A 13705-nucleotide genomic window follows, 5' to 3' on the forward strand; every position below is an offset into this window, starting at 1 on the left:
TCTTATACATTTTAATTACGCTCTTATTAGTCTAATCCTTCACGTAAAAAATAAATGCGATTGTAATTTTACGTGCTTCGTCATTACCGAGAAACGCCAATCCGGCGAAATTACAGGCTCATTATTGTATGTCTTCTGCAGAAGCAAATCTGTGTCACGATATATCATGTTTTAAAATTATTATCGCGGGGAGAACCGTATATTATCGAAGAAAGATGCGGCTTCACTTGAATACCTACTTAATATCTACATATATGCGAAAGTATAGTCGGCTAAATCTTAAAGATTTTTTTTATTACAATGGTTTACAGTGTTTACACCGTAAGGAATGCATTCCAAAAAAATATATCACGGATTACTCACTTGGCCAGTTTGCTGAGAATACTCGGCGATCTCTTGACGGCGATCTGTGACGGCGATCGTTCGATCTCATTGGCGCTCTCCGTGCTGGCTTTCTCGAAGACCTGGAAGCGCGACTTGACGTTCAGGCTTGAGAGTTCCTCGAGTCCCAGATCGGGTTTGTCGGAAGCTGAAAATCAGAAGGAGATGTTCTAACTCGCGTCGCTGTTCAAACATTTCAACACGCTCTCTCTCTTTCTCACTGACGGTAAACTTGTTAGACCACTCGGGAACGACGATTCGCGGAAAAAGCAAGGTTGCACACACGACACGAAAATTCTGAAAAGCGTCGAAGATAACGGAGAGGCATCAGTCTCGCTAAAAGGGACTCGTGTCAGGGAGAGAGAATCGAAAACCGATCGTCCCGATATGATAACGTTTCCAGGTCGAGCACGAGCCACAGCGTTCGGTTTCAAACATCGATCACGTTACGGGCTTTTACAAGCTTCTTACATTCTTCCCATGGACGTCGCGCCGCATACCACTGTGACGAGATACCACCTGGTTGTTCGCTTCTCCGGTGTTTGGCTCTCAAGAACCATCAGTATATCGTATATATAACGTAATAATTTTACGACATATAATGTAAGTGCCGATATCGCACATGATGTAGTGCGAAAGACGTTTACGTCCCTCATGGGAAATTTGTAGTAATATCTATTTCTTCATTTCAATAATTTTGAACTATACTGTATACGACTCTCATATATTAGCGATAAATTTGTTAAAGGCTGAGTTAAATGAGATGAGAAAGACACATAGGCAGGCACAATACGTTAAAATATACTAAAGGTAATTTTATACGTGAGTCTAATGTGCGTGGACTGTTAAGAGTATTAACACTGTCACTGCCAATACCGAATGGTATTGGCCATCATTTTTTCATGCAGACAAAAAATTAATTTTAATATCGAGAGCGGGATTATAATTACATTATACAGTAATTCTGTGGAATGCGTCAGTAACTCATGTCGCCCCGTAGGTCCCGAGAAAAACATGCCGACTAATGAAACGCCCGGCGTCAATAATGATTCGTGTCCCGTTTTATTAATCGGCACGCCAATGCGGGACACGTTACGCGATTCGATGCACAGATAAATTTTCGATTCAGCAGCCAATCGAACGGTTAAAAAGCCACTCGGCAAAATCGGAGCACACTCCGAGAGCGTTAGGAGCAATCGCCAGAATCGCGTTCCACGCCACTCACACACGTCGAACGTTGTTTGTTGCTGTTGTTACCTCTGACCACATCGGGCGGCAACTCTTTCGGCTCGTTCTCCCGTATGATCAGCTCCGGCTTTCGAGGTCGCACTGCGGAGTTCACAAGACAACTCTTTGTCGCATTAACGATACCTCTCATTCTCTCCGCGCGCGCGCCCGCGCGGACGCTTGCGCGCGTAATTATACGGGGGGGAAGAGAAGAGAAGAGGACTGTAATTCTAGCCCCTATGCTAAGGGGCTTAACGAACTGGGTCTCAGACGACCCACCGACGGCACTCGAGCCTCCTAAGTTATGCTGGCACATTAAAACAGCATTACACTGTATACCTAGATTTCTTGTACATATATACTATTGTCTTCATTATATGAAGAACCGAGCCATATTTCTTACATTTATCTCTACATCAAGGATGCAATTTTACTTCTAATTGCCTATAGTTGTACACATTCATTCTCTGACGTATATATATCGCGCTCTTAAAATAAAACGAGGGGTACACGTATATAATTATGACGAGCACCGTTGGAATTAATCAAGTGCGCCGTTAATCTCGACGCGAAAGAAATTTACGACCGATGACGCCGAGAGAGCGAATTTTATCTCTTCCAGTTTTCCCGTTGAAGCGTATTCGTGTGTCTTTATGCCTCCTCTTTAATATAATACGTTCCGACCGAGGGTCGGCAGAGACTCGCTTTGTCCGCACAAAGTTCACCTCAGCCGAGAGATTAGAGGCGAGATGGAGTCGACGGTGGAATCGACGGTCGGCCGTTTAAGCGTTCGGCGTTAAGATTTAACGAGTAATTCGTAAAGACGATCCTTTTAAGCAGATTAGCGGCTGTAGCGCGCCGGTATGCGTACTCGTACACGGTATTGCGCGGGATGGTAATCATCTTACCGGGCTGGTCGGACTCCTCGACCGGTTTCGGTTGGAAGAGCTCCTTGAAGTGTGGCTTACAGTAGAGCGTGCTCTCGTGGCTCTCATAATTGTCTACATTGAGCTGCTTGCTGCACTGCACGCACCGGAAGCAATTCTTGTGCCAGACCAGACCCTCGGCCTTTGTCTGCTCCATTTGGAACGCGACCTTGCCGCAGCTGCGACAATTCGTATTCGCATCGGCATTCTGGCCCACCTGCAATGCACCAGTGCACCAATTAATTAGCACCTTCGCGACTTTCACTCTCCTTCCCCTGCGAAGAAGCGAGCGGACGACACTCTAGATCCGTCCTAGATTAAACGTGCGCCTTGCGCAACACTCGAAATTTAACAGCCGAATTTAAACGCGATTTTAATTTAGAAAGGAAATAAAAGATTTTGTGAAATTTTGTTATTGGATGTGGAGTAATTTCATTAATGTCGTTAATTTAGTTTCTTCAAGTTACTTATTGTAAGTATCACAAATTACGATCGTTAAATAAATATTGTAGCGACAAATGCTTCGAGTTTAATGTAAAATAAAGAAAGACTTACGGCATTCAGCTGCTGTTGGACTTTCGCCGCATCGACCGAACGTACGTGAAGAACTGTCTTCTTCGTGAGAGCGTCGAATTTGTTGAAGCTTGATTTCTGTAAATACAAACATTGGTGATATCAGATAATAAGTACTACGAGTCAAGAAGTTGAGAAAGAAGGAGGAAAAGAGAAGAAGATGCGAAAGTACGTTCCGCAGACAACATTTTCTCTAGCACTATCAACGGAGCAAGAACATTGTATTCTTCGGCAACCCTTTACTGTGAAAATAAAATGCAAGCAGAAATAGGAGAAAAAATAAACAGACAAGTCACCACCGTGCACAAATGAAGAACGTGCAAAATAGTTAAAGATTGTTCGCACGTATGATTGAGATGTTCGTAACTATAATTTTTTTTAGGAAAATAATTTTGATCAAAAAAAGGCAATATTATTAAATAAATATTTAATAATACAACATTATAAATTCCATTTTCGCACGTTACGATTTCTGATTTGCACGAAAGTGGCATTTTCCGAGAAGAGATACACAGGTCGTACAAAGGTCTGAAAACGGGCAAAATCAATCGCAAACTAAGAAAGCGAAGCACATATTTCTCTTTCTGAAAGAGCAGCAAAAGCAGCAATAAAAGACAAAAGAAAAACTCAGGTCAAACCTCTGTACGAGCCGACCTTATCACGCTAAAGGTTCTATATCTGCCTCTTCCTCGTCGGGGTCTTACCTCGAGCTTCGGCCTCTCGCATGCCGGATCCTTGTCCTTACCCTCGTCCGTTAAGCTTGCCAAACTACAGTAGGAAGCCCTCTGTTCCCCCCCAGGGGGTCGGTTTCAGTGATTGTCAATTTTAGGGTTTCGCATGCCGGGAGGAGAGCACGTAGCGCCGCGCAATAATGAGAAGAAATGGACCGCGGGTTAGTATGGTTCGGTGTAAAAACAGACATACACAGGCCGGTAAGCCGGTTATCGTATCTCCGGACGCAGCAGTTAGCAACATTCCGCATTTTACGGTGCTGTCGAGCGACGCTACCGGAAGTCGCGATCTACGCATTGACAGAAGTATCCTTCAACGCGGATTGAAGACGAGCGTGCGTTCACGGAGGTGGAGAGACGACGGTGCCTGTGGGGCTAATATTTACTTTCGAGAAGTATCAATTTGTTTCCTTTTTCCAAGCCAGCGTTCCACCGTACACTCGGCAAAACGTATGCATTATGTTCTCGAGCGGCGAGTACGCGGCAGAAGGCGATTTTCCGCGAAGAATCGTCGGGGCCGGTTGCCGTCTTTAATATCGCGGCGCGCAATATTAAAGACATCTGCTACGCGAAGCACAGCGTTGCTAATCGGTCTTTCCCTAATGCGATTGAATATACTGCATTCGCAGCCTGTTTTCCGCGTTGAATTATTTACGATTTCTTGCGAAGAAGCTTTAAAAAAAAAAAAGGAATCTTTCTTTAGCGTGGCAAACAAGAAAGTACGCTACTTTTGGCTCGCGTGGTATATACGCGTGAAGCGTTTTAATCGCTGATCGAAGCCTTGCCAACTGCTGCGTCGGACAACCGAGGGAAAGGGGAACGAACAAAACGAAACGGACAAAGGACAACATTGGAAGTAGCACGGAATTATCCGTTGAATCACCTCGAGCGATCATCTCGCGTCACGAATTCACTCTTTATCTCGAATTGGCTTTGCTTTTGGCACCGTCACGCGTTATCAAGTGCATCAGAACGCATTCTTCGGCACAATCGTGAATGTTTAGTCGGTCAACAGTACCGATCCTTTCACGCAAATGCCTCGTTAATGCGATATTTCTATGCGGTATATAATGTTAATAATCAAATTATTGTATTACGTTTTTAGTAATTATTAAAAAAGAAAGAATTTTAATTTAAAATATCATCAATTCTGTGATTTTTGTTCATGAAATTGAAGCAAAACTTGTCAAATCACACGTTGAAATGAAAAATATCGCACTTTAAACGCCGTTATTCAAATTCTAGAATCTTGATTTAATTAAAAAATATCAATGACTCGTTCATTATTTATTTATACATGCCATGCTTAATATTAATTGTCTATTATTTTCTGCTTGTTTTGTCTCAGAAACGATTACAACTGTGTCTCAATTTTTGTTTCAACTAATTTGCCTCAATTTTGCGCATTCAAAATAAAAGTTTTGGCAGTTCAGCGAGCGTTCATAGTTTCGATTCGTTAATTCGCGACTTGCGAAGAGATCCGACCCACTTTTCCCGTTTCTCTCTCCATATTCGCGCTCGCGACCGAAAACGCGAAAAAGCGTATAAAATTCTAATAAGGTGCGCGTATCTCGAACGCTTCAAGGTGTCCATCCCTCTTCTCAGCGGGAGGCTAAGTCGCCACGTGAAAATCCCGATAGGTAGTCGCGTGACCGATAATACGGAGCAAAAGAAACTCGTAATCGACATCCGGACCCTGCGTTTCCTCGTAATCGGCTGAAGTAGGGCAAATAAGTAGTCTGTTATTATCAAGTCGGCCCTTCCATAAATGGAGAGACGGCATTCGCGGCGGCGTGACGGTAAACTACTCCGGCATACGTGCCGGCGAGTTCTCAGAGTGCGTAGCGGTGTACTTGACCGAGCGTTTATTCCGAAGAATGTTATTCGAATATTTTTACCAAGATTATTTTACGCTTTTCCTACATTTTTTTTCTACTAATAAAATTTTCGAAAACAATTGTCATTTTTACGCGGACGATCACGGCAACACGAACGTTATAAGTATGTACTGGTCGAACGCAACGTCGAGTGCCTCGAACGTTGCGTTTGCCTCGCTTTATATATTCACGATTAATGCAAGCACGGTATATGCGTAATCGGCCGCCTCCAGGTACCGTAGGATAGAACAATTACACCGCCCACCCCCGAGAGGCTCTATAGATCGTTACTCCCGAGTAGAAATTGCCGATCGCGAACTTTGATAAAATTCTAGTTTCATTAGACCGGGCTTTATCTAACGTTATATTCCATTCGCTCGACTGACTTCAATGTTGTCCGTGCCGTTTACGAGAGGTACTTACGAGGGCCTTGACCGACACCCTGGCGAAGACGGGTGCGTCTCTGCTGAACCGCGAGTAACCCTGCTCACATACTCTCAGATCACCCATCGACCTCGCCTTCTACGATCGGGGCGAGAGAGCGTCAACGAGAATACAAATTAGCGGTGAGTCGTTTCGAGAGACGCGAGCTCTGTGAAATATCGATCGCAAAGCGATAACGGAGCCGTCTTATCAAAGAAAGATTCGATAATCGATTCGATAATCGTTAGAGGTTCTTGAAAAGTCGCCGATAAAAATATACGATACCGTATTACTGCACGCGATTTCTCAAATTTTGCACATGATATTTTTTCCTTAATTTTTAATTGCCACGAGACTTCGTAATATCGTTTGATGTAACATTAATTGAAATAATGAGGCTGCGCTTTATCGAAAGTGAACTTTATTATCACGCGTAAGAAGATAAAAATACCTTCGGCAGAAAATATTTATGCTATTATTAGAAATTTGTGTCACAGAACTCGCGCTCCAGATGCGATTAGTATACTATCGGGATGTTTGTTTGCTTGGAATTAATGTAATACTGTCGCCACAAATTATGAAGCAAATTTCGAAAGTGGCTCATGCAATAACAAAGATTACGAAGATGCGTTTCTCATTCCTGTCATACACGCCGGAAATTAATTTGCAACAACGTTAATAAGCATTCGCATGCTTGCAAATTTTGTCTAAGCGGCGATAATTGACCTTCTTACTTTATAACCATGAAAGAAATTGCAAACGAATAAGAATGCTAATTGTTAAAATTTGCAAAATAATGCAAACTATGAATGGAAATTTATTCATATACCTACGCATATCTGTCGAGAAAACGCGGCTTCTGTTCTTCCAAATAATTATTCATAAAAAAATCTATCTTCTATCTTTGAAAAGAATTTCATCATTTTCTCAAATATAATTGTAAGATTATTATTTCTCATTGCGTGGAAAAAGATTTGTAATTTAAATTAGAAATAAACATTAGCCAAAATTTGCACGGCTGTTATAAGTTATAACATCACTTTCAACTACATCGACCAGGAAAACGACAAACACGAGAGGCATTCGCGATGCGTGTGCGTGTTTCTGCACGAATTAGTACAATATTAGTACAAACCTCCTCGGTTTCCATCGCGTGGCTCGCTTTCCCGAAGGTCGCCTGATCGCCGTCGCTCATGTTCGAGATGTCGCCAAAGCTGCGACACTGTTAGTGACAAAATATGTATCTGACAAATGTATCGGCTATTAACGAAGCGGATTTTGCGGGCGTAAGCGTACGTTATTATTAAATCGGTATCTCATCGATCGTGAAAAAACGAGGCCGTCTTTCCGACTCTCTATACGTGGTGGGGGAAAGACCACGACGGAGAGTAATTGACGACACTATCCGGCGTGTGTTTCTTCACGTGTGTGTGTCTCGTTTCACTGCAAACGCGATCGAGCCGGGCTACATGGTTATTACTTACTAATTGCTTGATGGATACGCCAGTCGCGATCCGCTCCCTGCGCAACTTCTCCTGATCGCTACGACTCGTCTCCGAGACATAGTTCTGTGTCTGCATGCGCAAAAAGAAGAAGAACAAAAATGCAGGCGGGTCAGTATAGCATGCAATATGCGGGTACATTCGGGGCATTTTTATACGCGGTCTTATATGCGATCGCGAGATTACAATTACGCGAGGTATAATTTTCGCGGGATATCTATCTCATTAAATGATACGTTAATACCGATCGTCACACGTGTAATTCGCTCGAATTTGCTTCAACAGGGAAAATATACTTCTTCACCTCGTGAAATGGATACGAGAAACGTGCCCCGTCGTATATCAACTTGTTACACTTACTCCAATAAAAGCGCGAATTTTAGCGTTCGCTGGGTCACGCTCGCGCGACAGCAAAGTTACGCACGCAATTCTCGAAAGTAACAACGTAATTTCGTCGGCGAGCTTAATCAAACAGCGCAGGTAACGTTTAATTGCTTAATGGAACGATTGTATGCCTGCTGCGCCCGCCGTTAATTATTTAGAACCGCGCGCTAGCCGTTCTCTCGCATCTAGTAGATCACGAGGTGAGTGGCCGGAATAGGATAAATCTCTCTATTCGCCCCGTCTATTCATCTCGTCGGCTGAGAAACGAAGTCAGACGAAAATTGTACTTGCATCTCGCATAAATGCTACGCGTGAAACAGCTCGTCGTCGCTGGGAAACAGAGCTGTGCCGAGAGAAGTGAGGGAAACGGAGAAGAAAAAGGAATGTCTGAGAAACACACAGGGCGTTCCGCAAGATCTGTCTTAAATGTCAAAAGTGCTCCTTACACGTTGAATTCTATGTTAACTCCCTGATAATTTAAACGTGAGCCATATCATACCAAAGATTTAATTTCCAAAGAGCGTAATGTATCATTAACAAAATTGGATTGAGGCCAAAGGTTGAGAATTAAATTACGTTCCGAACTGTAATTATTGGAGTAAATAATTTGTGATTAATTTCTCAGATACGTACGCTTCAGCGCAACTTACCAGTGACTTAACATTGACGTTCGATAAATCGTCCTCGTCGGAAAAATCGATCATCTCCGAATGCGATCGCCGAGTGCCCGTATGCATGCTTGCGTCTCGTAAGCTACAGTTCTGATGGAAAAACAAAAGAAACACGAACACACTGAGCATGCAACTGCATGAGAGATTAATAAGCTGCGTCTACGCTAACTTGCGCCGAGCCGTTAGTCGCGTATAATAATCAAAGTGCGATAATCAAAGGCAGAAATAATTATTACACGCACCACGCTCGAATTTCCACATTTCATTCACGACGCATTCTAAACAATTCGACTTTCAGAAATGCACTCAAAGAGACACTTCAATATCTCTCTTTCGTTTACAAATTTTTTGATCGATCGATATTTATTTGATCTCGCATTAACGGATATATCAAGCTTTTTTATAGAAATATATATAATTTGCTACACGATCTCGTCCACACAGACATTCGCGCGTAACTAGATATTATACAAAAACTTATTAACTCAAATAAAGCAGAGATATCGCACATTTCAAACGTAATCTATATTTACACGATAAACACTGTAATACGTTAATGGACAAATGTGATAATAACATAATGATAGCATGGACTTAACGTTTCTCTTCTTCGTTTAGCCGTGTCTAATTGGAGTGTCAAATATATTATTTAATAAAATAATATCCAATCATCTTTTTTTTTTCTACCGACGTTAACATCATAAAGGAACATTCTCGGAACGGAAGTAAAAGCCCTCCACTGTAGCTTGTTAGCTGTAATTGCGCGCGCGGAGGACGAGCCCCGCAAAAAGGAAACGTCGCAATCTCGATCGATATCGTCCGCGCTCCACTTAATAGCGTTTCGATATCGGTCGCGATCGCGTATCAGATCCCCCGATTCCGAGAAGAGTGTCAGACGGTAGAAAACTCGCTCCTATCTGTGCCGGACGAAATCCGGAAAAGCCGGCGGCATGCATGCAGATGAGATACCAAAAGTGCGAGCTTCCGGTTTTCACCAACGCGATGTCGCTTTTACCGGGCACAAAGTGATAATTAGCGTGATAATCGGTTCCGCGCACCGTGATTTTGTACCCGCGCATCTCCCACATATATACGTCGGAGTATACCGTCCTCAATTATGTCTTCCGAGAGTAGCGGCCGGGATAACCGGCGTTCACTGGATGAAAAGTCGCGGTTGACACATATACGTCTTGCCGATAATCCATACAGAACATAGCAAATTAGTAGATACGGTACAGTCGCGCGACGCAGGATGTCCCAGAACAAATTGTCGATTTTGTTCAGCGATCCTTTTACCAATCTGATAAATCGTTTTCAACGAAAAGACCGATAACAACGACGGGGCTTCCACAACGTGTCTCTAATAGTCCAATTCTTTCGATTAATATCACGTGGAGTTTAATTCGACGGAAACTTTTCAATTTGACATACCCTATGAAATTTTCATCCGGGCGAGAGCGACGCTACGATGATTAGAGAACCACGTATACCGGTGAAAGGATAGCTGCGGGACATCCCGCGCGCGCACACGTGCGCGTCTATCAAAACGAGATTTATAACTCACCACGGAGATGTTCTCCTTCTCGAGATCGCTCTTCTTGCTCTTCTTGGTTTTCTTTGTGCGCGGCGTAAGGTTCGGCGAGGTGGCATCGTTTCCAGCGACGCCCTCAATCTTCTTCTTCTTCGTTTTGGTCCCGCCCTTCGAGGAGGTCACCACGGCGGAACTTGTGGTCACTGTTTCCTCGCGGCTCTCGCTCTGCGACGGGAAAGAGAAAAGAAATACATATATAAGTACGTTAAACTGGAATAATTTTTTATACAACGCCGGCGTCAAGATCTCCCGCGTCTAGAACGATTAAAGTGGACGCTCAGGTGATTTCTCCATGATAGAGTGTCTCTTTTGCGAACTGACGTGGGCGGGCACGCGGGTCTTCAGGAAAGGAATACAGACTCCGGAGAACTAGATTCAGCGTGCGCCATTGTGCCGCTGCACTGGGACTCAATGGTCTTTATTGCGCACGCCGGGATAGGTGAAACGCGGTCTCTGCGGTCCGACACGGAAGTTTACGTTCCCTTAACGAACATGATTTGCAAGCAATAATATCGATTTCACGGTGCGGTAACGCGATATTCCCGTCGAATGTAAAAGTACGGCAGTGAAGAGAGTAACATTAGCGCGCTCCATCACGTTATCTTCGCCTTTCTGACGTTCAGCCGACGTTCTTCACTGTGGAAGATAGATCTTCATCGTCTTTTCATGCGCAAAAGAATTTTTGCGAGATCTATTTCCCGTTCGACGCGCGCGTAGAACCTCGGTTATTAAACTGTTATGGATTAAACGTGTGGCAAACGAGAGGTAGATTGATGTAAATCAGAAAGCGTGCTGAAGAAGTAATAAATTAAATCGCATGGGTTTTGCTAACGTCACGGTCGATCAAGTTTTCGACAATTTCACGGCGGAATAAAAATTGATCGTTTCCTTTTGCGTTACGAAACAGATTGCCGCTCCAAAATCCGTTCCGACACATCGCGCACTTCATTCCCGTTTCGTTTCCAACGATCGGAATCATTCTCGCCATTCGAAACGTACGTGAGCGTGCATAACGCGATCATCCGCACGTTAGAAAGGCAAGATTTCAAAACGGAATATTTGTTTAACCGCACACGGCTTCGTCCGCGAGCGAAACTAGCCCCGATATCGCACGCCGCAATTAAAACGTCGTTCGCCTACGTGATTCTCGGCCCGACTCATAATTGTCCGGCTGGTAATAATCCGTGCCTCGCGTTTATGATAACGCGATATGAGGTAACGGAATAATTACCGGGAGAATAATGCGAGACACGAGTGCGAACGAAGAATGAAAAATGGTGGATTATAAAAATTGGAATTACAAATTAGAGAAACGAAAAACGTGTTTTCTTCCAGCGTCTTCGTCAAGCACTTGGCTTCAATCCGTTCGGAACGCGAAAGCAACGGCACGTTTCGGGCGCGGGTATCGGGAGACAACTGATAAGAGCGGAGTTTTTCATGGCCCCAACGATTTATACGCGATGGCGTAATTGCTCGATAGGTCCGTCCGACAAGGAAGATTTCCGATAAGCCGCGCGCGCGGAAAGCAATATTCCGGAACGGAATATGAGCTATATGCGAGCGTAGCGCAATGCGCGACATAATGCGCACCGACGCAATCTCGACGTTTGACTATTAATTATCCAGCGTCGGGCAATCGGCACGACGCGATTACGCCATTATCCAAAAGTAACAAATGCAAACGATAATTAGATGAAAAGTATAAAGGCCGCATATGCTAAATAATTTTTATTCGGAATGCTCCGAATGAGTCGAAGATATTTTAATTAGATTAGATGAATCCTTTTGACGAATGTCTACGATAAACTTTTGTTTAACGAGGAAGATGAAGAATACGATAAATCGGCGAGACTTCTCTCTCTCTCATCGAATTTCAAATATTTATTTTAAATATTTAACAAAGAATTTTAAAACGACTTTGCGCGAAACGTGCTCTGCAAATCACCGCTTGAGAATAATCCTGGCACACTTCCCAATCCTCTCTCAAGGTCCTTCCGAACAATTGGAGCTCGTAACAATTTTCTCTGCGACCACCGGCAGTTTACGGCACTCCAGCCATACTTACACACTCTCTATCCGATAGCACAAAAGCGAAGTTTCGAGTCTACGCTACCTCGATTATATTCGCCTTGTCTCGAGAAACCGGAAGACGGTCGCTTCCGACGCGTTCTCCACGGCACTTTGCCGAGAACTTTCTCGTGAAAGCAATCCCGATCACATCTCTCACCACCAGTTCACAGCTTATATCACTCCAAACACACACGGCCCGGACCTTTTTCCTCCGGATTTATCCGAGCAGCCTCTAGCACCGGCACCGGCCACGCACTCAGAATGACGAACGCGCGTCCACCTTGGCAACGGGGTCGACGAAAGCCGACGAAGGCCAGAAGGAGAAAGAAAGAGCCGCCGGAGCTTCGAGCGCGAACGAGATGGTCGGCAACCAAAGCGAGAGTGGGAGCAACGTGGAAAGAAAGACAGAGAGAAAGAGGGTGGGAGAGGGAGAAGGAGAGAGAAATAAGAAGAATACAAGGAGAGACTGAAGGAAAAAAGGCGAATGTTCTTGTTCAACAACCGTGTCGTCTGGTGCGCACACCTCCCCCGCTCGCACTCAGGTTTATCACGACCCTGGGCACCAGTGGATGGATCAAGCCGATCGTCGTCGTCCAGGTCGTACCTGATCGATGATCATCCTCGAGCTCGCTCCTCGGGACGTGAACGAAACAACCGCGCTGCGTGGCGCCGCAGAGATGTCTGAGGTGCCGTAGCTTCTTCCTCCGCCGAGGAGAGCGTTGCGTCTCGTAACGGGTTCAGGAAACTCGGTGCTCTCCAAAGCGTGGCACGCAGCGCGCCGCGGCGCCGACGATTGGCCGTTTCCACCGGGCACGTGGAGCCGGTTGGCCAGGTAAGAGAACTTGGGTTTCTGCTGCTCGGCGAGCAGAACCGTGGCCGTGGCCGAGGAATGTTCCAGGGGGAAGCGACCGACGAGGATCGTTGGACGCCGTTAAGAGGTTGCGCGTGGCGTACGATCGACTTTGACGCGACCTCGATCTTGGTCAGCCCTTAAACCAGCGACATCTGGGCGAGTGGCCTTGGCAGCCTCGCTCTCCGAGAGAGCTTGATTAATTTTTCTTAATATCTCAAATAATATAGTTTCAAGATCTAATTTTCCAGGCACGAGTCGACGTCGAGTATAAGATAATTGTTTACGCGGATATATGATCGCTATGATTGTTCCGTTTTAAATTCTTTCCGCCGTTCACCATGCCGGCAGTAAAATTAATCACGAAAAACGGCCATTATCTCTCCTTAAATCTACGCCGTATTTACAGATAATGAGGGTAGAAACCGCAAGGAAGGAAATGGCTTACAGATATAATTATCAAGCTCAGCAGACTGCCCAGAATACGGGACGTAGTTTT

At 44.5% G+C, this 13705-nt stretch overlaps 1 protein-coding gene across 4 annotated transcripts in view; it reads right to left on the minus strand.

Moving 5' to 3' along the window:
* Window positions 1-13705, minus strand: part of LOC139773203 (uncharacterized) — a 53954-nt gene that overhangs the window by 15896 nt on the left and 24353 nt on the right. For 3 of the 4 annotated variants that reach the window (XM_071707470.1, XM_071707472.1, XM_071707473.1), the window contains exons 3-10: window positions 10260-10451; window positions 8675-8785; window positions 7623-7712; window positions 7274-7360; window positions 3090-3185; window positions 2517-2751; window positions 1639-1710; window positions 364-529 (exon numbers count right to left, since the gene is read on the minus strand). In XM_071707470.1, coding sequence (XP_071563571.1) covers window positions 364-529; window positions 1639-1710; window positions 2517-2751; window positions 3090-3185; window positions 7274-7360; window positions 7623-7712; window positions 8675-8785; window positions 10260-10451 — 1049 coding nt within the window. The remainder of the gene's footprint in view (window positions 1-363; window positions 530-1638; window positions 1711-2516; window positions 2752-3089; window positions 3186-7273; window positions 7361-7622; window positions 7713-8674; window positions 8786-10259; window positions 10452-13705) is intronic. The other variant, XM_071707474.1, reaches the window with a different exon arrangement.

This window comes from Temnothorax nylanderi, unplaced genomic scaffold, assembly GCF_030848795.1.
Source record: "Temnothorax nylanderi isolate EJ_2023f unplaced genomic scaffold, tnyl_v1.0 TNYL_tig0059_pilon, whole genome shotgun sequence".
NCBI classification, from domain to species: Eukaryota; Metazoa; Arthropoda; class Insecta; order Hymenoptera; family Formicidae; genus Temnothorax; species Temnothorax nylanderi.